General features: G+C 43.7%; 1 protein-coding gene across 1 annotated transcript in view; it reads left to right on the top strand.

Annotated features, from left to right (window-relative positions):
* Nucleotides 1–1,005: 1,005 nt before the first annotated feature.
* Nucleotides 1,006–22,701, top strand: part of DIPK2B (divergent protein kinase domain 2B) — a 44,882-nt gene continuing 23,186 nt past the window's right edge. Inside the window, exons 1-2 of the mRNA XM_070606397.1 lie at nt 1,006–1,632; nt 9,073–9,337. Of these exons, the coding sequence (XP_070462498.1) occupies nt 1,400–1,632; nt 9,073–9,337 (498 nt within the window). The 5' untranslated portion in view covers nt 1,006–1,399. The remainder of the gene's footprint in view (nt 1,633–9,072; nt 9,338–22,701) is intronic.

Genomic DNA, 22,701 nt, shown 5'->3' with positions numbered 1-22,701 from the left:
AAGCACGATACATAAAAGGAAAACTTGACAAATTGGATGCCATCAAAATTAAAAACTTTTATTCTGTGAAAGATCCTGTTAAGAAGATGAAAGACAAATTATCATCTGGGAGAAAATATAAATTTTGCAAGCCACATAACCAACAAAGGACTACTACCTAGAATATGTATATATATATGTGTCTATGTATATATATATATATATATATATATATATAAAGAATTCTCACAACTGAACAATAAAAACCAAACACGCCCAGACGTTTCACTGAGGAGGATATACGCTTAGCTAATAAGCACATGCTCAAGCATCAGAAACCTGCCATTACCCTGTTCTTCCCACCAATCTCTAGCAAAATTCCCCAATTCTCCTGAGGCCATCCCCAGGCCCCTCTTACCTCCCTTTTTCCTTCTCCCAGCCCAAGCCTGCCTTCCCTGATTTGATCCTCATAGGCTCTCTCTATTCCTAAATTAGGACTCCTGTCTACTCCATGCTGTGGATCTTATCTTGGTGTCAGGAGCAGGGCAATCCTGGGGCAGTTAAATCCCACCAAGTCAGGCCGGCCACTGAGAAACGAGGCAGGGTGGTAAAGGGAAGATGGATTTTCAGGCATGGGGTAGAGGGATGGACACAGCTGAGTGCAGTCAGCGGGCTCTTTCTGGTGCTCCCCTCAGCACATCAGAGGCCACTGGGCTCTCTCTCCTCTCTTCTCAGATCAGCAAGAGGAGCTGAAGCACGGACTAGCTTAAGTTTTTCTACTTCCTAGGCAGCAAAAAGGCTTTGCCTTTCAAATCAGTGTGAAACGTGCCACTTAATGGCCAGCAAACCGACCTCTACTTATTTCACAGCCAAATATGGTCAAAGCGAGGGAGGTACGGCTGGCTAAGGGGCAGGCCAAAATATCCACTGCAGAGGGGAGAAAAATTGGTGTGTGTGTGTGTGATCCATAGGGACAGATACACCCAGAATTAAAACAGTGGAGGGTGGAGGTCTGCAGGATCCTTTGAAACTCCCAGGTGGAACCCAGGTCGGACATACATCCTGCAGGGACCTTTCCTGTCCAACCAGGATATCCTGTGTTTGTCGAAAGGACTGCACAGAGAAGCCCTGACCATTGTCCTTCCCGAAATCTGCCAGTCAGCCCCTCCCCAGCCTGTGGCAGCCGCCCCAGGGAAAGGAAGAGTAACTCTGGAAACCGTGTTATCAGCATCCTCCATGGACTTCCTCACCTCTTCTCCAGCCTCGTTAGCCCCAAGCTCCTTAGCATCCTCAAACAGAAACCTCGAAGGCTGGGATGGGGTCAGCGCCCTGAAGCCAGCCCCCTCTCTTTTGCCAAGATCTGCCTCTGTGCAGCCCTGAGAGGGCAGCCAAAGGCTGCAGCTGGAGTCCTGAGCCCGAGATGGAGCCCTGGCTGGGACCTGAGGCTGCCGCCCTCCGCCCAGGCTGGCCTGCCCTGTTGCTGTGGGTCTCAGCCCTGCGCTGTTCTGTCTCCTCGCCGGCTTCTCCTTCTCCTTCTCTGGTGCCCCGAGTCAGAACCAGCTACAATTTTGGAAGGACTTTCCTCGGTCTTGATAAATGCAATGCCTGCATCGGAACATCTATTTGCAAGAAGTTCTTTAAAGAAGAAATAAGGTCAGAATCTCAATCAGATAACTCGGAGGGGCAAAATTCTGTTCCCTTCATGTGAAGATGTCCAGGCGTTTGTTGAAAATGAGTCAGGATATAATTTATGGGTGGGAGCTGAAGCAAAGTCATTTAACCATATGGTAATGGGTTGAAGTTGAGGTGGGGAGGAGGGTAAAATGTGAAGCCAAATTCCAGCCCTAAATGCTAAATCCAGTTTCCTTTTGAAGTGGGGGCTTAAAGTTTTCTTTTCCATGAGTAGAGTAGCCTGCGATTATTGAGTTTACCAAATTCATTTCTCAGAGGAGGAGGGAAATAAAATTTATAGAAAGTCTACTTTGTGACAGACATTTTAAAAGCTAGTTTTATTTACTCCTCACAACCATCTTGGGAGTTAGTGTTTTGCACCCATTCTTGAGATGGTGAACTGAGACGCAGCAAGATTAAGTGACTTGCCCAAGGTCATTACCTAGTAAGTGGTAGATCTGGGATTCAAACCAGGGCAGTTTGCTTCAAAGTTTCTGAACCAGTTTTCTGTTGTGAGATGTTGCCTTGATCAGAGGAAAACCCAAGTTAATAAATTATGATGTGATGCATGTGGCTGTCACTAAAGAATGGTATCACACACAGTCAATGAGCGTTTACCACAGCCAAGACTCAGCAGGTACTGTAGTGACATCGCTATAACTCTGGTCATTACCCTCCAGGGGTTCAGGAGGAGAGAGCCACGTTACAAACAACAATAACAATAATAAGGCCTGGTCTGATGCAGGCCAGAAGTGAAGTGTAAAGAACCTCCGGGAGCCTCAGGGAGAGGACATTAATTCCAAATGGGGACTAGAGAAGGGCTTCTCCAGGGGAAGACATTCTGAGCAAGGCCTTAAATGATAAACTGAAATTTAGTGGGAGGGGAAGGGCTTAAGGTGGAAGGATGAGCTTAAGGAAAGGCCCAGAAGTGTGGGAAGAGGTGAGAAGCACTTAGTGGTTGGAGCATGGGGCATATGTGGAGGTGTGGCAGAAGGAGGAGATTGGAAGGGTCAGATGGGGGATGAGGGGAAGGTGGCCCTGGATGCCATGCCAAGGAATTGGAACCTTAACCTCTGGGCCAGTGGTTCCCAGTCTTTTCAACACCAAAGACCCTGTGTAATAGGCCTCTTCTCCTCTGCCCTCCCCCAAGGACCTACCTCAGGCTTGTAAGATTTAGTGACCAAACAAAACGCATTAATTTACAATAATTTTATTTTTAATCTGTATTAACCAAAGACGTATTGGATTATGCAACTAAGTTACTAAACAGAAGTAACAAATAGAAAGTATCAATCAAAAATGTTGAACTTCTTTTGAGCATGGTAGATATTGTATGAAGTTGATGTGAACTTTCTCTATTAGGCCTATTTTTAAGGCATTTTGAATGTTGAAAAGTTGAAAGGCTCCCAACTGGGGAAGCTCTATTGCAGGGTGAGGGTGTTAAGGGACAAGATAAGGCCTGTGCTTTGACAAGATCTTATGGAAACCAGTATGCAGGATGGACTGGTGACACTGGCAGGGGCTACCAGACCAGTTCTCCTAGTCCAGGAGAAATGTCATCAGGAAAAAAGCAGGACAGGATGGATGCAAGCTGGTTCAGCTAGAGAGTCGTTTTGTTGACCAACTTGATGTGAGAGGAAGTAAAGATGGAGGTGTTGAAAGTGAACTCAAGATTCCCCACCTAAGAAATAGGGTGGAGAGGACCAAAAACACAGGTGAAGTGGGGCTGATGCCTTGGAGAAATGAGGCAGTGAGAATATGGACATAAGATAGGAGGGAGGGAAATTCAGGGATTCAACTGAAGAAGAGCTCCAGCTTCACATCCTTCTCCAGATAAGTGAACAAGGGTTTATGAATCTCACAGCTGACTCTTCACCAAGGGGCAATAGACGAAGTTTTTCTCACCAGGCAGGCATTGGCTGAAGTCAGGAAGCATTTCCCCAAATAGGTTTGTGTTCCAGTAGAGTTCAGGATATTACTTCACCCTCAGAATTCATTTTCCATGTGTGCCTGAAAGGGAAGTGTGCAATCGCAAGCAGGAAAGCACCAGGCGGGGCAGGTTGAGGTTTAGAGTTCTTCGTGTTGGAATGCACATTCCTCAACGCAAAGAAGCCGAGAGAGGCAGTGAGTGGTCTGGGGACATGGACTTGCTTATAGTTCTTTTCTCTATGTTGTAAATAACTTGTTCCTTTTGTGTGTGTGTGTGAGGAAAATTCGCCCTAACATCCATTGCCAACCCTCCTCTTTTTTTTTTCCTTGAGGAAGACTAGCCCCGAGCTAACATCTGTGCCAATCTTCCCCTACTTTGCTTCCACAGCACGGCTGGTGAGTGGAGTAGGTCCACACCTGGGATCTGAACCCATGAACCTCAGGCCGCCAAAGTGAAGCACGCAGAACTTTAACCACTCGGCCACGGGGCCTGCCCTGCTTTTTCCTTATTTTAAAAGTAATATCTGTTTATTTTAGAATTTTCAGGAAATATTGATTAAAAAAAGCACAAAATAAAAATCATGTATAATTCTTCCACCAAGAGATCACCCCTTAGTTAACATTTTGGTGTATATCCTTGACACCTTTTTTCTAAGTATGGATTAAAAGTTTTTCCAACAAAAATGTGATCATATTACGTATACTCTTTTGTAAACTTTTATTTAACAATATATTCAGGAACACCTTTCCACATTATTAACCATTCTTCACAATTTGATTTTTAATGGCTTCATGGTATTCAATTGCATCAATCAACCATAATTTATTAAAGGAATCATCTATGTTGAGACAACTAGGGTTTTTTTTTTCACTTTTGAGTATTATAAACAGTGCTATGTTGAACATCCCTGTGGCTAGAGTTTTGTGCACAACAGGGATTAATTCTTATGACAAACTCCTAAAAGCGGAATTTCTGGGTCAAAAAACATAGCAAATTTTTAGGATCTTGAGATATATATCCAAATGGAAACTTCTACCTATAGAGCTCGCTTCTTGCATATGCACAAATATTTAAGATTACTACCATTTTTACTTTGTATTTTTTCTGAGTTGAGCCCTTTTTTCAGACTTATTGGCCATTTTTATTTCTTCTTTGTTAAATTGTCTATAAGTTCACATCCTTTCCCTCTCCTTTCAATGGTGTGTTTGTTCATCTTGTCCTTGTTCGTCTCTAGACACTTCTCTACTTTTAAAAATGATGATGATGATACCTTAAGAGAAAGCCCATCCAAAACTCTCAGACATTTGGCTGAAATGCTATAGCCAGGCAAGTGTTAGCGCTCCAGGCCTGGTCTTCACTAAGGACTGGACAATGCTTGTTGCTCAGCAGCAAATGAAAGGTGAGCTTCCCAGGCTGGCTGGGTAGGCTGAAGACACGTGATTGGTAGATGGAAGTCACCTTTCCTTCATTTCCTTATCTTTTCTTTGGTGATAATGCTAATGATGAATCTGATGCTTCCCATACTCAACCATTGACCTTTGAATGTTTTCAGTACCAATTTTCCCATGCTTTCCATGTTGACTTTCAAATTCTGAACAAAAAAGTCAAAGGAAGCTAGAAAAATGAGTAAATCTGGTTGACATATTCTTCCTACTGAAAATATACCTATATGTGAAATCCTAAATGATCATACCAACTGGTATGGTCTCCCAGGATCTGATTGATCAGTATTTGTGTATGTGCAGATAACTGGTTGGGGTGGAGGGTCGGGGAGGGGTACTTAGTTGCAGTATTTCTGATCAGAATTGCTCCTAGAGATTCCCAGGCTCTTACTAGGATGGATACTTTACCTCACCTTCCTTACTGTACCCACATGGCCTCAAATCCCACCCCCCCACTCCAAAAGTCTTAAAGAATGCTTAAATACTTCTAAGTGAGGGATAGAGGGCTCATAGTAAAATAATTAAGTCATTAGGCTTCCTCTCGCCTTCCCTTCTCCCTTGCCCTTGTCTACCTCCTTCCCCTCAAAAGGTGATAGTAATTATTGCTCTAACTCATTTCCTCATATCAACTCAGAGGTCTTGGGAGCTGCAGGGCCCCAGAGCTTATGGCAAAAGCATCCATCTACACATTCAATCATCCGTACATGCACCCACCTATCCACCTACCCATTCATCCAGGCATCCCTCCACGCATTCTTCCACCCAACTATCACTCTGGGAATCCCATCTACCTAGCCCTCCATGTATCCCTCTACTCACTTATCCATCTATACATCCAAGCACCCATGCATCCATCCATCCAACTAAAATGTATTGGGCACTAACCTAGTCCCAAGGACTCTACTAGGCACTGAGTTATAAAGTTGAGGGGAGCCCAATTCTGGCCCTGCAAGAGTTTACTTTCTATGGGGGAGACAGAGACATAAACTAATGATTAAAACAGAGTATGAGGACCATCAAAATGTCCTACACAGGGTGTCATGGGAGCATCTGAGAAGGAACCTATCTTAACTTGCAGATAAGGAAGTGAGGATAAGGTACCAGAAGAGATGGCACCTATCTGGATTTTAAAGAGTTGGGTAGGGATTATCCAGGCAGAAAAGAGGAAGAAAGTGTCTCAAAGAGATTAGCACATTACAAGGTGAGTGGAGGCCCAAGGCCCAAAACCACGTGGCTTATCCAAAGCTGGTCAGTGGTTTGGCAAGATCAAAGCAAGCTTGTAAGGGGAGCAGCAGGAGATAGGCCTAGAAAGAGCATTGTGAACTGCTCTAAGGAGTATGAACTGTGTCCTGAGAGCTTTAGGAAGACACTAGATGTTTTCAGAGTTCTGTGCAGAGCTGAGGGGTGAAGATGGAAGAGAGGCTAGAAATATTTAGGAAGGCATGTGTGCAGACTGAGTGATTGGAGGCAAGCATGAGAAGTTTACAGGAGAAGAGGGCATTTGATTCTCATTCCAATGCTGTCGCTCTCCCCCACACCTCCACCCTGCTCTCCATGTTGAGGGGCTGGGGGGGCTTGGACCGCACAACCTTTATGCTTCCTTCCAACTCTGGGAAACTATGATCCTGCTCGTCCATCTTTTGGCCCAGTGAGGAACTAAGCCAGTCTCACTTCAAACACGCCCATGATCTCAGTTCAGAAGGAGGGTTAGAACGCTGCCTCTGTTTTGTGGTTTTCCAAATTCCAGGATATCAACATTTTAGTGAATAAAAAGCAGGGCCCATTTTCTCACTAATTCTTCTAGTCAAAAAGTAGGTAATCAAAGCTGTAAGAATATACATTTTTCCCATTCAATGCCATAAATTGATTACCATTTTTAATAGGGGGACAGAGTGGCCTGTAAACCTGTTTATTTGTCCTCAGTTGGTCCTTATGGGATGCCTTGAGCCACTGCTGAACATGTACCAGGCATTCATTACAGGTCACCTACCAAGTCAGTGCTGTCCTCCCAGTAGTGCCTCCTCAGGAGGTGGAGACAGACAAAAAGGACAATGAGCTTGTCCTACAGGACAGGAAGCCCCTCCCCATGCCACTCCCACCAACTGGGAGACAAGGACGCCTGAGATCTGTGCCCTTCTGCCACTAATTGTTTGTGATTCTTTAGACAAGTCACCTTCAATTTTCTATCCTCAAAATATGATGGGGAAGGAGGCAGGGACAAAATAATCTTTAAGGACTCTGCTAGCTAAAACCCCTAATAATGTCACCAATCTGTTTCCAAGAGCTAATTCGTAAAATGAATGATAGAGGACTAAGCAAAATGCCACTTCCTCCAATTCCTGGCTGTGTGACTTTGGGAAAATTTCTTAACTTCTCTGTGTCTCAGTCTTCTCGTCTGTATGGTAATAATAGCACTGACCACATAGGTTTGTTGAAAGATTTAACTGAATTAATACACGTAAAGTGTTTAGCAAAGTCATTCACATGCTTAAGTGTTTCACAAATGTGTGTTGCTGTTATTGTGATCTAAGAGAGCCACCTAGTTGTAAATCCTTAGTCACATGCCCCTGGTTGGGGGGAGGGTGGTTGAGCCCCATGAGCAAGAACAGCTACAGGAAATAGACAGACAGGCCTGCCTCAGGGTGCTGGCCCTTCCTTATCCTACCAGAAGGGAGGGCCATTTCCCATGGTTGTCCTGAAAATTCCAGTAAAATTGACCCTTTGCAAGTTTACAGTGTGTTGTCTTTTTAAATAGATGTGGGGCAATGTTCTTGAACAGAATTCTTTGTGCCTACTGCCATTGCGTTTGAACGGTCCTCCGTTGCAAAAGGGGCTTATTGACAGTTTCCGCTAGAGCACCTTTTTTTAAAAGCTTGCAGTCTCTTAGGGTAAAGGTGTTTCTTCTAAGTGAGAAGGCAAAACAGTCTAGGTTTTGGGGCTAATCAAAATGCTAATTCTTCCAAAACTCATTATCATGAGGTTGCCCAATAAAGGCCAATAATAAGAATCTAAAGATCCTTATTTAAATTAGATATATATGGTATGCTATAGGCCTAATTTTCATTTGCGGTATGACCCTCAACTATTAATAATAGTGAAGGTAAATGTTACCTTAGTGATTTTTCATATATAAATCAGAAGAAGATTTAACATTCTTCCCTAATGGAAATGTCCGCACACAGCTGAAGGAATGACTGGAGAAAAGGGTCAAGGGTGGGGCCCGGGAAACCGGCAGATGGTAACAGGCCAAAGCCTCTCCCCTGGACCGAGCAGGCCATTGTGTGGGATTACACACCTCCCAGATCCCAGGCAGCTTTGAGTTTGGTGACCATTTAGCAGCCACTGTTCCCTGAGACTTGGTTAGTACTGATAACTTAAATCTTTGGACTGAAAGCAAAATTGATGGGGCTGCTTGGGGCTGGATATGGAGAGGCAGTGGTCTCCCCAGTGCAGGCTCAGTAGCCTCTTCAAGAACTGTGATTCCAAGACCCAGCTGATGGTCAGAGGGTGAGCAGTTTCTGGAACCAGTGTAGTTGGAAGGGGAAAGATCATGAGTTTTGCTGACAGACAGCCCTGGGTTTGCACTCCTGCTTGGCAACGTATTGTCTGACCTTGGGCAAAGTACTTAAGCTCTTTAAGCCTCAGTTTCTACATCTGTAAAGCGGGGGTAGGGTTTTAGGAGAACCAAAGGTCCCAGCATGTGTAAAGCTGCTGTCTTTACATGGAGTAGAAGTGCAGAAAGCCATTTCTAGTCCTTCTGTGCCAGGTGGGTAAAGAGGATAAAGTTTGTATCTGGCATGCACTTCCCTCATCTTTCCTGACAACACATATACACTTCCCTAAGTCTGAGAAAACGAAAACAGTCATTTCACAAAAATGTGTTTGGAGTGCCCCAGTCTAAGGAGGAGATAGATCAGACCAGGTGTTGCCCCCTGTCTCCCTGTTCCCGGGCTCTACTGGCTCTGGCTCTGGCAGTGCGGCTAGTCCCTGCTTAGGCCCTGCTCCATCTCTCCAGCTCCCAGGCCGACCCTAAAAGGGCTATTCTTCCAGGTTTGACAACCGGCTGGCCTCCCACCTCGGACTGCCTTCCGGCTACTTGCCTTCTTACTCTGCAAATTACTCCGATGATTCCAAAACCTGGCGCCCTGTGGAGGTCTCAAGGCTGGTCAGCAAACAGCAAAACGAAATTTCGGACAGGAGAATCTGTGCCTTTGCAGCAGCCCCAAAGACCTGCAGCATTGAGCGCGTCCTGCGGAAAACGAGGAGATTTCAGAAATGGCTGCAGGCCAAGCGCCTCACCCCAGACCTGGTGCGGGTGAGTGTGCTAGCCATGGGGGGGGGCGGGGGGGGGGCGCGGTGGAAGGGGAGGGTAATCCATTTCCATCTCACATCTCAGTCTGGGGAAAAGGAGTTGTGGTCTGTCTAATGTGAGACAAAACAATGTCATGAAACAGAGTGGCTTGTGACAAGACAGGAACTAAACAAGGTTTAGTTATAGGGACCCATCCCATTGTCATCCTCCATTCTCTCCCATGTGACCCTCAGTGACTATTCGGGAAACAGTTCCTAGCTGCCACTTCTGGTCTGAAGATCTGACAGGATGACCCTCACCAGCCCTCCCTCCTGACAGGGATTAGCTCACCTACAACCTTCTCAGGGGGCCTTTGCCAACCCCCAGACTGCACCCTCTCTTGGAAGCTCCCCTATTCATCCTGTTTCACGATCCAAAGAGCCCACTTTGAAAATCGGCTTCCTCGTCGATCCCCCACCGTAAAGAAGAGCCAAACCTCAGTCACTAGAGAAGCAATCTCTGAGAATACAGCTCTTCCTCCCCATCTGAGAGCTCGCCCCACTCCCACGAATGGGCTGCCCTTGGAACTACAGCGTATTGCCGGCGCCGGGGCTGCATTGGTCCCCTCCTTCACCATCGTCTCCGGTATCATCGTTCTTCATCCAAACCAGCACAGCCACGTACCCCCGCACACATCCCACTGCGCCCCTTGGGGCAGAAGATGCCATCTCAGAGGACTGAGGAGCTACTCACCTTCAGAAAAGATGGGAAAGAAGGGGCTCACTCCAACCTCCCGGCCATGATGAGTCTGGAGGACTTGAATTGGCCCCTCAGGGGGATGCCAAGGCTGCTTCTCATGCTCCCTGGGCCACTAGCCCCTTCACATGGGCACCTAAGTCTGCCTGGGTCACTTCTGAGTACCTCCCTCAGCCTCTTCGAGATGAGAGGCACAGAGCAAAGAAGAACCACTGGTCCCTGGATATCTCATCCATGTGACAAGACCATCTGACTTTCCTCTTAGGTTGTATGGACACTGCTTTGAAATCAGGAGGAGTAGAGTTGCTGGTAACATGGCCATCATCTGACACTGAGCTTTCCAGTGTGATCCTTTTGCACTCTGCACTCTATAAATCTCACTGGCGTGGAGTGGAGAGAGGAAGGCAAGCTGTTCCCAAGCCAGTGAGGTAGTGGCAGGACCCAACATAAGGATCTTGGAGTTTGTGCCAGAAGTAGAGGTTCAGGTGGGAAGAGCCACATGGGGGCTGCTCAACACTGGGCAGAACCAGAAGACAGATACCAAAGCCCACACCATGGTCCACACCCCAGGTGTAATCCCTCTGCACCTCTCTTTCTGTGTCTGCAGAAAGACCCTCCATACACTGGCCTGGGTCCCTGCCATCTGCCATTCATAGGCTGGCCACATCTAGTACTGAGGCATGGGAAGGAATAATATGAGACCTTTTCTGCTTTGCCTCAAATATGTGCTCAGGAACAAATAGAAATCCTTAGGAAGAACAAAACAAGATACACAAGGAATTGCTTCAGAACCCCTTGAACATCCCATCGCCTCTGCCTGCCCCCATCATCGTCAGCTCCACACTGAAGGGCACAGTTCCCCCAAGGCACTGGCTCAAGACTACCTCCGCCTGGGACCTGGACAACATACCAAAGGACAGAACTTCCTGGTGCACAGGATACATTGAGATGCCACAGAAAGTGGCTAGATTGGCCTTAGGCTTTGAACTAAAGAAAACTTCCTCTTTCCTTCATCTTCTAGACACGTCCATAATAACCACACAGTGGAGATTATCTCAGGGGTCCTAGCAAGTCCAAAGCAACCTGCCAGGTGAACTACCTTGTCACCTACCTTGATGAGTATAGACATTGCGATATAGGCAAAAGATCCCTGGGGCCTGGAAACTGTGGTTGAGTCCTGGCTCTGCCACCAAAAGCTGTGGCAGAACGAGAAGGAGCAGAGCTCCAGGAAGAGCAGAGAGCTTGCAGTTCCTGTGTATCCATTCAACAAGTTTCAACGCTGTGCTACATCCTGGGGACACACAAATGAATCAAACACAAGCTCCACCCCCAGGAGCATGTGGCCCAGTGGTGAGGACAGACAAGAACACAAAGCAATGCAGTGGATGTTATGAAGACACTCTGTACAAGGACAGACTATTGACTTGGGTCCTTCACTCGCCAACCGGTTGACCTTGCATTTAAGCCCAGGACTTCCCCACTCTGCTCCGACGTTCCTCCTCCAAAAATGGGTTGGGGGGAGGGCTTCTGGATGATCTCAAAGACCCTCCCAGCTCTGACGTTCTTTGACTTGATATGACTCTGCTTCACTTATTTAACAAATCCTGATTGAGCGCCTACTATCACCAGGCCCTGTGCTGGGTGCCTTGATTTCCTGTTTCTCAAAAGGCAGCAAATGGCGCCTGCTCTACCTGATTCACTCATCCTAATGAGCTTATAGATATGAAGACTCTTTCAAAAAAGCCCATTGTCATAGAAATGCCTGGCAGCATTATTGTAATACGAGGGTCTCTTTCTTCAGTTTGTTGTGCTAAAACTTGCTCCACCGGCCTTGTCATCTTGCATTAACACACAGATAAACAAGCTTTCTTTCTGCCAAAAATGCCTCCATTAACAACATCCAGTTAAGACACAGCCAAAGCCATCACCATTTTCACTTTCCCTTGACCCTCTCCCAGCCCATCTTTTTATCCTCACCAGAGATTTTTCCTTTCCTTATAAAAAACAGAAAGCCATCAGCAGCCATTTTATAAATTCTGGACAAACCCATTCTTCTTCCGTCCACCAAGCTCAAGGTCATTGCCATCCCATTTTGGCACCATCTCCTCCCTCTCCTGTTCTCCTTTCCAGAGACCCTTCGCCCTTAGGATTCACCAGCATGCCCAAGATGCTCTGTACCCTTTCCCTTCCATGCCCCAGCCAGGCAGCACTCAAACTCCTGCTCTTTTCTTCTTAGCAAAACTCACCTATCAGACAGTTTCAAATAGATTCATCATCACCAAAGTGGGGGGAGGGGGACACCTATCTACCTAAGAGAGTTGAAAACAGGTGTTTAAACACAAACTTGTATGTGAATGTTCATCGTAGCACTATTCATAATAGCCAAAAGGTGAAAACAACCCAAATGTTCATCAACTGATGAATGGATAAACAAAATATGTTACATCCATACAATGGAATACTATCCAGCCCTAAAAAGAAATGAAATACCAATACATGCTACAACATGAATGAACCTTGAAAACATGAAGTGAAAGAAACTAGACACAAAAGGATGTATATTGTATGACTCTTTATAGGAAACAGCCAGAATAGGCAAATCCCTAGGAGCAAAAATCAGATCAGTGGTTGCCAGGGGCTGAAGGGAAGGAAGAATTAGGAGTGACTGCTTAATGGATACAGAGTTTCTTTTTGGGGTGATGAAAAAATTCTGGAATTAGATAGTGGTGATGATTGCACAACCTTGTGAAAGAACTAAAAGCCACTGAATTGTACAACTTAAAATGGTTAAAATGATGAATTATACGTTATGTGAATTTTATCTCAATTATATAAAAAGAAGAAGAAGCCATAAAAAACTTCCCCAATCTTGTGACTCCATCCCCTTAGAGCCCTGAGAGTTGATGGGCAGCAAATCTAATAATTTAATTCACTAATTCACACAACAATGTTAACAGCTAAGAGCATTTCACTGTTAGGCCTCCCAGAAACCATTTGCTTGTAAGGCCAATATTGTAATGCTTCCACTACCCCATCCCATGACTACCTGAGACCTTCCAGATAGACCCCTGCATTCCTCACCCCACTAAACCCAGATGTGGCCCCAGAATCCTTCTCAACAGTGTTCCAAGCAAGCAGCCTCTGCCATGATCTCAGCTGGAACACGAGGTAGAATCTATTTCTGAGTGACCGTTTGTCCCAGATTTCCCCAAACAGCTCTGCCCTATTTTCCTGATAACCTGCCAGATATGAGTCCTAATTTCTAGTTTGAAAATAATGATATTTCTCAATTTGTATGGGACTTTCAGAAGCCAACTGGAGAGAGGTTATAGGATGGATGGTACAGAGACACCACATCCTTCAACTCATACCAAATGGCCCAGTGCCAACTCAGCCAATCATTTGGGCCACATGACACAATGGGTTTTCTCTGATTTTCTCAAGAGCCACTTCCTAACAGGGATCTAAGCCAGGGCCCTCAAGTGTGTGTATTTGTATCTGTGTGCGCTGGTGTGTGTTTGGAGGAGGCAAAAGGGGCCACAAGGAACTCACAGGTTTGCTCAGAGAACTGGCAAGGCAGAGGAGAGAGGAGAAACAATCAAAGAAAATTGAAGGCAAGAGGGATCTGACTGGTGTAGGGACCTTAGAACCTTGGCTGTTAGTCCTGCTTATGGATAAATACAGTCTTCTTGGATGAAAAACCCCAGTAATCACCATCAGAGGCTGAGCCAGGAAGTCCGTGGCTCGCCCCCTGCAGAGCCGAGTGCAGCTTTGTATTAAGGATACTCCCTTGAGCCTCAGGCAATACACTCAGGCAAGGGGCTGCAGAGGAGGCGGGACAGGACCAGGAATCAGCAAGAGGGTGAAACAATGCTGTGTGCACATCTATGTGTCTGTGGCTCTGTGTGTGCGTGTGTGTGTAGCACTTACGCTAATAAAACCGTGACTTTTCTCCTCTAAAAGTTGCATTGTTCTGATGGGAATATCCCATAGCCTAAATTACTAGCTCACAAATAGAACCACAGCCAAGAACACCACCCAGAGTTTATCACGATGTATTTGTTCGCAAAACCACAAAGAGGGCTTCCTCTGCTATTATGCCAAGCACAAAAAGGCAACTGCCCTCAGCAGCACGTGGCTAATCAGAGGAAAACACATATCCTCCATTGTGCCCCTCTCCCAGCCTCTCAACTACCAGCCACTTCTGACATTGTTCTAAACACAGACCCTGTCTCTTCCTCATGTGAGAATGGGCTCCATGACCGTGGTGCTTTTTCTCCCACTAGATGGCAGTATAGAGTGCTCAGGGAGCTTTGTTTAAACAAGGATGGCTGGCAACTTTACTTTCTCCGTCTGAATTATTTTTTTAAATTGATGGAATAAGGAAAATAAGCAAATTAACCAAAATGTAAGTTAGCTATTTAACCAGAATATGGATTTAGAGGTAACTACCAAACAAAGTTTACTTTTGCTTAAATTTAATTCAAAAATATTTAAGGGGTATTTACAGGACATATGCTCCGCCCTAGAAGGATATATGAGTGTCAAGACAAGGTCCTTGCACTCTGGGAGATGACACCCCACTGGGGGAAACAAGCCATATTCGATTCATTCTGCTACAAGAAAGGTTATGATAAAGTGTTTGAATGAAGATGGAAATTTTATATTGGAGTCACAGCTAGTTTTCAGACTGTAAATATTTTAATCTCTCACAGGCTACCAGGTCAAGGACCTTTCCAAAAAGTTGCATTCATTTTTTTAAAAAAAATAACACGGCTATACTGATGCTGAAAAAGAAAAACAGCTGATTGCTGGCTGTACCATTTTCACACTCATCGAACATCAGAGTTAAAGATGAAATGACTATTAGTGGAAAAGTAAATTTAAGCAACTAAAAGTGTCTCACCAGTCCCACAGAGGACAGTATTCCCAAGACACCAGCACACACCCTCTGGCTGAGTGGTCTTTGGAAAGCACAGTCCCTTCAGAGGTCCCTGGTGACCATGAGCTCATGAGACCTTGCGCCTCGTAACCCTTGAGAAGGAGTCATGGTGCTTCGTTTGTTGCCCATGGGAGTTTCAGGAGCCAAGTGGAAAGAGATTATGGCATGGATGCAAGCTCCGCATAGCCCACTTTCTCCTTCCAATCATGGAATTGATGAGAGTTGAAATAACTAAGACTTTGAATCATGGGATTTGTTTAGGGTTAAAACCACTGAGACTTTGTCACCTCAGCATTTGTGGCAAAGGGATTATGTGGAATGGGACAGAGACCAACCTATTAATTTCCAGGCCTCCATTGTATCACAGGCTAATAGAAAAGGGACTAATAGATCACCCAGCCTAAAATGGCTCCTAAATTATTCTCTACGGATCTCATGAGTAAAAAGGAAACATCGAAATTTTCCCCTGCCTTGACACAGACCAGTTGGGAAAGAAAAAGGAGGCAAGAGAAAACTTGGAGAAGGTAGACAAGATGAGTCACTGGTGGTTCCTTGCCAATGAGTCTCAAATGCAGAATAGAGGTAGTCCCCAGCCAAAGCATCACTGAAGCCTGGATAGCATCAAGGCAGACCATCCAAAGCACCCCTCACCTTTATGGGGCTCTCAGCTTTCCCTGAACTTAGATGTTAGCCAACCAAGCTCTCTCTTAAAGAAATCAAGACATACTTTGTTCTCGCTACTATTTCTTCCTTTGCTATCTCACTGTCCCTATTCTGATGTATTCGGGAACAAATGCTTTTACTGTAGTGTGACTTGACTCAGAGGCCTGGGGATTGGCTGTGCCTCTACATATGTCCACATAATATGAAGTAAGCAGAGGTTAAACTATGTAGTATATAATATGTATCTATAAAGATACTCATTTGAAAAAATCAGTGATAGAACTAATTGATATATTGGTTAATTCTAAAAACTGTTTAATAAGGCCATAAAAGCTCTCAATAAACTTTAAAAAGTAGAAATACCAAAGACTATTTTCTCTGATTAAAAAGCAGTAACATCAGACATTAACAAGAATAGAAAGGAGAAAACAAAAACGAAAACCTACCAAACCTGGAATTTAAAGACATTATCTTTTGAAACACAGAGCAAATAACTGAAATTGTAATCATATCAAGAAAATAACAATGATGAAAACTCTACATATCCCCAATCTATGATTTAACCTTTGCCAAATCACAGCTCAGAGGAAAATTGGAAATCAAGCCAGTGTTGTGTTAGGCAGCTGTCAATACAAGTTTGGTCATTAATGTGGAGGAATAATACAAAAAGACATAAAAATGGAGAATTACATGTCGATTTGGTCCTAACATTAAAAAGCAGACCACAGGGCAATATATCAATTTGTTAAAGATCAAAATAGATTTCTACCCACTGAACCATACATATGTCATAAATTCTTGGGGCTGAAAGAAGCTTGAAAGCTCACCAATTCAAACTCTCAAGATGTTTGCATCCTTTGTCCTACCATGCAGTGACAGGAAACTCACTACCTTCAGAAATAGCCTATGTATTCCTTCTTTGAACCAAACAGATCATTAGAAAATTCATCTCAAGTCTGTCTTCTTGTAGCCTTCACTCATTTAAATTATTAAATTATTTCTACTTCTTGGAGTTACATATGACATTTCCCCCTCCCATACATTCACCTCCTAAACCTTGACTTCTCAATCTAAACATCCCCAATTCTCTTTCCCATCTTGGTCATCCCCCTCATATTAATACATACTAAAAGTTGTGTCAACTAAAACCCCTTCTGCAGCTAGATTTTAGTTTTCAAGAACAGGACCTTTTATTTATCCTGTTAAATATGATCGTCTTAGATTAAATCCATTACGCTAGCCTGTCAACTTGATTCTGTGACTTATCATGGTTACTATCACCCCAACTACATATCATCTTCAATTTTGATAGATGCAACTTTTTGTCTAGGTCCTAGTCATTAATAAAAATGTTAAACAGAACAGGGCCAAAGAGAAAGGCTTCTTACTCTATGGGGATTAATCCATCAATTGTTAGATAAACTCAGTTAACCAATTACTAATTATCTTAATTTTCTATTCAGCCAAAATCTTACTTCACCATCTCCTTTATAGAGTTATCATGAGAGTTACTGTTGAATGCCTCACTGCAGTCTGTATATGCTAGGTCTATTGCATTTCTCTGATTAAAAATCAAATAATCAGGTCATAGAAAAAAAGTTGTTAGTCTAGAACGATTTGATTAAATGAATCCTCAGTAACACTTAGGATGATCACTTCCTCTTCTAGAGGTGCACAAATCATCCTACTAATAATCTGTTTTAGAATATTTCCTGTGATCCAGGATTAGTCCGCTAATCACTAGTTCGTGAAATCTACCCTCTTCCTCCTTTGAAGATCAGAAATGGATGTTCACGCCTTGTCTGGTCTCTACTTTCACTGCCCATGGTTCAGCAATGTTGTTTATAAGGTCTCTGTGAATCTTCCAGGTGGAAAACTCATTCAGAACAGTGAAGGATTCCTTTACACATTCTGGCTTCCCATTCCTGTTCACCACTTTTTGCTCCACCCTTTTCAGACCAAAGGCCCAACACCTAGCAAGAAAGACAAGCAAACATCAAGAATAAATATTGGGCCTTCATTTTATTATCCACCAAATTATCCCCGTGGCCCTACTCAAAAAGTCTTTAGTTTCTTTTTACTCTAAACTTTGTAAAATACAGATATTTTTAAAGTTTCTAAGTCAAAGTATAAATTACATACTTAAGTGCACAAATCTTAAGTACATCGCTAGATAAATTTTTACACATGTGCTCATTCATGAAACCACCATCCACGTCAAGATACTGAATGTTTCTGGCCTCTCAGAAGTCTCTTTCATGTCCCTTCCCTAAAAAGATCCCCTCCAGGGGATTAGCTTGAGACTATCCTGGTTTTAACACTGAAAGTCTCACATCCCGGGAAACCTCTCAGTCCCAGGCAAACTGGAACAGTTGATCACCCAACACCCTCCCAATGGTAACCACTATTCCGACCCAGGTCACCATGAATTCGTTTTGCCTGGTTTTGAACTTTATTTAAATGTCATCACACAGTCTGTACTCAACATGTTGTCATGCTATTTATCCAGGTTGTTACATGAATCAGTAGTTTGTCTTTTCATTGCAGTATAATATTCCACTGTATGATGATGTCACAATTTATTCATTCTACTGTTGATGAATGTTTGGTTTGTATTTAGTGTGGGCTATTGTGAATTAAAGCTGCTGCAAGCATTCTTCCATATGTCAGTTGTTGGACACAAGCGTACAGAAGCAAAGCTCCGGGGTCATAGTATGTAGCTAGGGGTGGATTTAGTAGATACTGCCAAACAGTTTTCCAAAGTGGTTGTACTGATTTCCTCCTATAAGCAATGGAAGAGAGAGTTCCACTGTTCCACATCTTCATCAACACTTGATATTGTTAGTTTTTTGTTTTAGTCATCTTAGTAGGTGTATAGCAGAATCTCACTGTGTGGTTTGAATTTGTATTTTTCTCATAATAATAATATAGAGACCCTTTTCATGTATTTATTGGCTGCTTTGATTTCATCTTTTGTAAAGTGCTAGCTTAAGTTCTTTGTCCATTTTTTATTGGGTCATCTGTCTTTCTTATTGATTTGTAGAATTTATATTCTGAATAAGAGTTTCTTCTTTTTTTTGGTGAAGAAGATTGGCCCTAAGCTAACATTTGTTGCCAATCTTCCTCTTTTTGCTTGAGGAAGATTGTCCCTGAGCTAAAATCTATGCCAATCTGCCTCTATTTTGTATGTGGGATGCCACCACAGCATGGCTTGATGAGTGGTGTATAGGTCCAAGCCCAGGACACAAACCTGCAAACCCCGGGCTGCTGAAGCAGAGTGCGTGAACTTAACTGCTATGCCACTGGGCCAGGTCCCAGATATAAATTCCTTATTGGATATGCATATTACAAATATCTTCTCCCAGTCCATGGCTTGCCTTTTCACTCTCTTAATGGTATCTTTTGATGGACTGAAATTCTTAATTTCAATGAAGTCCAATTTATTGATTGTCTTATTTTAAGGTTGATATTTTTCACATCCTGATTATCCTGTGGTCATAAAGGTATTCCTCAGTTTACTTCTAGAAGCTTTCCTGTATTATCTCTCATATACAACTCATTAATCTTAGGTTCTGCTTTGCCCAGTTTAGTATTAAATCCAGTCAATAAGTTCTTAATTTCAGATACTGAATTTTGTATTTCTAAATGTCCATTTGATTTTTTTATAGATTTTTTATAGATCCTCTCTGTTGAAATTCTCTCCTTTTCATTAATTTTGTCTGTCTTTTCCTCTGTTTTCTTAAAATCTTAATCATGTTACTTTGAATTCCCTATTTGCTAACTCTAATATCTGGATTATCTGTGATTCTACTTCTGTTTCTGTTGGTTGTTTTCTTTTTTCATGATTATTAATTAGTTTTTCTTCCTTCTTCACATTTTTTATTGTACACTGGATTTTAAGGATAATACACTGTAGAGGTTCTGAATTATGTTATCTTTCTCTAAAGATTGTTGAGTTTTCTTCCAGCACCCAGTTAAACTGATCACAGATCACCTAAATCTAGGCTTTCTCAATCTGAGAGCTGACATTTTAGGCTGGATCATTGTTTGTTGGGGGATGGAGTGGAGTCCGTCCTGTGCACTGTAAGATGTTTAGCAGCATCGCTGGCCCCTACCCACTAGATGCCAGGAGCACCACAACTCCTAGTCATGTCAACCGAAACTGCTTCCAGATGTTGGCAAACGTCGCCCTGGGCAGAAAAATGGCCCCAGCTGAGAATCTCGGCCTTCATTCTGTTGAGGCTGGTTTTAGACTTGTGGGTGCAGGTCTCTTTCAGTTTTGCCTTTACTCCTAGGACATGGTCCTTCTGGTAGGACACGATGATAGATCCTTGCGGTGGAACTTGACACTTACTACTGGAATGTGGACTTCCTGAGGTCCACCTGAAAGTCCAGGGTGCTCACTAAGATGTCTACCCCAAACTCCAACTTCCGTCTTGCTGGCACTATGCGGCCTCTGAAATCTCTGCTCAGCGATACAGCCTTCTAATGTGGTTTTCTGCGAAGCCTCTGGAGTCCCAGTCTGCTCCTCTGCAGCTTAGGAGTTGGCCAAAGACCTGAGGGGAATTTTTACACGTATTCTGGGGGCTCTTTCTCTGTGGCCCCCCAGATGCAAGCTACTCTGGCAGCCTCAAACCCTGATCGCTGTTTCCTCTACCTAGCAAGACCCTGCACTGCAGTTGGAAAATGCCCTCAGGGAAAAAGATAGTGTGAATATGGGGCTCAGCTCACGTGCATCCTTTCTCTCAAGGATCATTGCTCTGTGTTGGTCATGGTCTAATGCCCAAGAACAGTTGTTTTATATATTTTGTGCAGGTTTTAGAGCTATTTACAGCAGAAGGGTAAGTCTGATCCCAGTTATTCTGTCAGGACCAGAACTAGAAACCTCAGAATGATCTACTCTCCAGGAGAGAAAAAACTGGTGCTATTGCATTCAAATATCCAAATCCTAAATATAACTATTAAAGCCATCTTTCTTGCTTTTGAAAATCTCACCTTATCCTAAAAAGCTTTGGCATTTTGGTTACTATTTCAAGGCTGAGGAAAGTGTGGGGAGTACCCATGGCTTTCAGCCCAGCACACATGAAAGGATCCAAGCCTGGCATGGCAGCCAGGGGAGAATCTGACTTAATAACATAGAGCAGACCAGAAAAACACTTTCTATAGAGCACGTGACATTGATTTTCTTTCTTTCTTTCTGTTTTTGCCTCTCTGACCAGACAGCGAGCTGCTTGAGGGCAGGGACTGAACCTTATTCATCAATGTCTTCCCTCACACATGTCTGATGTGGAGTAGACACCTTGTAAATGTTTGGGAAATGAAAAAGTGATAGAATCAGTGAATGGATAGGACATCATTCACCACTCACTATTCACGGCTTCAGGGTGACTCTTGATCCATACCGGTGCCAACTCTCAGGTCAGCTCTAAAGGCCATTGGATTTCAGTCTGTGAAAGTCCTATCTTTCCCCAAGAGAGTGTCTTTACTGGCCCGACTCAGGAGTTAACAAACCTGAAAGTCCCATGGTTTCTACTCCTTGGAACATGATTCTTGATACTAGTGATGTTCACCTGATTTGAGTGAGGAGGGATGGTGACAGTTATCCACTGACATTCTCCAGGGCTTGATCTCTCCATAGCTATCTTGGAAAAGAGACAACTGAAGCATTTTGACCCAGCGCAGGGGAGGAAGAAGTAGATGGGGAGCCTCTTCCTCAGGAGGACAAGGGATGGTTCCTCCAGGGGTTGCCTGGTAAGCTGGCCCAAGCACTTCTGAGCACTGTGCTTCAAAGGGAATGTGAGACACCAGAAGGAAAGGTGAGGGGCAAAGGCCAACTGCCTTTCCATCACTATTTCTCCTAGGGTCAGCACTGCCTCCCTACCAAGAGGCTTCTGGGAAGGTCAGTGGTCCAGAGTGATGCTGTGTCTAAGGCCCCCAAAATGGCACTGGCTGCAGTGGAGACTTTCTGCACACGATCATTTATTCAGATTCAGCAGTACCTGTGGCACTTTCCAATTCTGAGGACAAGACAGTGGACAGTATGTATGTCTTTAGGGGCGAGGGGTCTCTAGAATATAAACAACTTTTTTATTAACCAGCAAATATAACTACCTCCTAGCATCTTGAGATTGGCACTTTCTTTCCATCCTAAAACTATAGTCCTTTCCTCAGGGTTCCGGGTCTAAGGAACTCTAGATGGGAGGCTACTGATTTTTATATGGCCAGATGGCTGCAGTAATGTGTGAAAAGTCATGGGGCTCATCTCATTCGTAACAGTCATTGTTCTTGGGTCCATCTGATCTCTCTGTCTCCCCTGAAGTCCTGCCCTGGCCCAGTGATGAATAATCCATGGCCTCCCCTTTCAGTTGTCTGTTTCACCTTAATACCTCAAGCCCTCGCAGCTCAGAAGGCCATCTGATTGCCTGAGCGTGTTTTCCTGCAAGTGGTCCCCGTGACAGACATCCTTCCCTCTGCGTAGTCCTCCTGGCTATGCACAGTGAACTTTTCTAACCAAGTCCTTCTTCTACACGACACCCCCAGCACCTCCGCATCCATTGTGACATGGAAAGGCACCACTTCTGGCCTGCTTCAGAGAGACTTGGGGCCTGTCTCCTTGCCTCTCACTTTTCCTTTCTCAGACACATCCTCAGCCTAGCCACCTGCTACCTTCCCAAAAAAACAAAGCTTTCCTTTCCTATTCAGTTTTTAAATTGTATTTTTAATCATCAAAATAACATATACCCACTATAAACATTTATAAAGTATATATTTTTTAAAACCCACAAGAAAGTAGGGGAAAAGATCACATGACCCACCACCCAGAGGCATTTTTCCTTCTAGTCTTTTTTCTCGTCATGTTTAAAAATAAGTTGAATAATTATAAGTTGAATTAGTTGAAAAATTATAAGAATAGTTTTTAAATATATTAAAAATTAAATATACTTAATGTTGCATATTTCTCTATGACTTAATATTATATCACATACTATCCCCTATATCATTAATGAAGAGAAAAGTCACTGTGAGA

This window comes from Equus przewalskii, chromosome X (genome assembly GCF_037783145.1).
Source record: "Equus przewalskii isolate Varuska chromosome X, EquPr2, whole genome shotgun sequence".
NCBI lineage: Eukaryota > Metazoa > Chordata > Mammalia > Perissodactyla > Equidae > Equus > Equus przewalskii.
The sequence above is the reverse complement of the archived record's forward strand: the minus strand, read 5'-3'. Positions and strand labels throughout refer to the sequence as shown.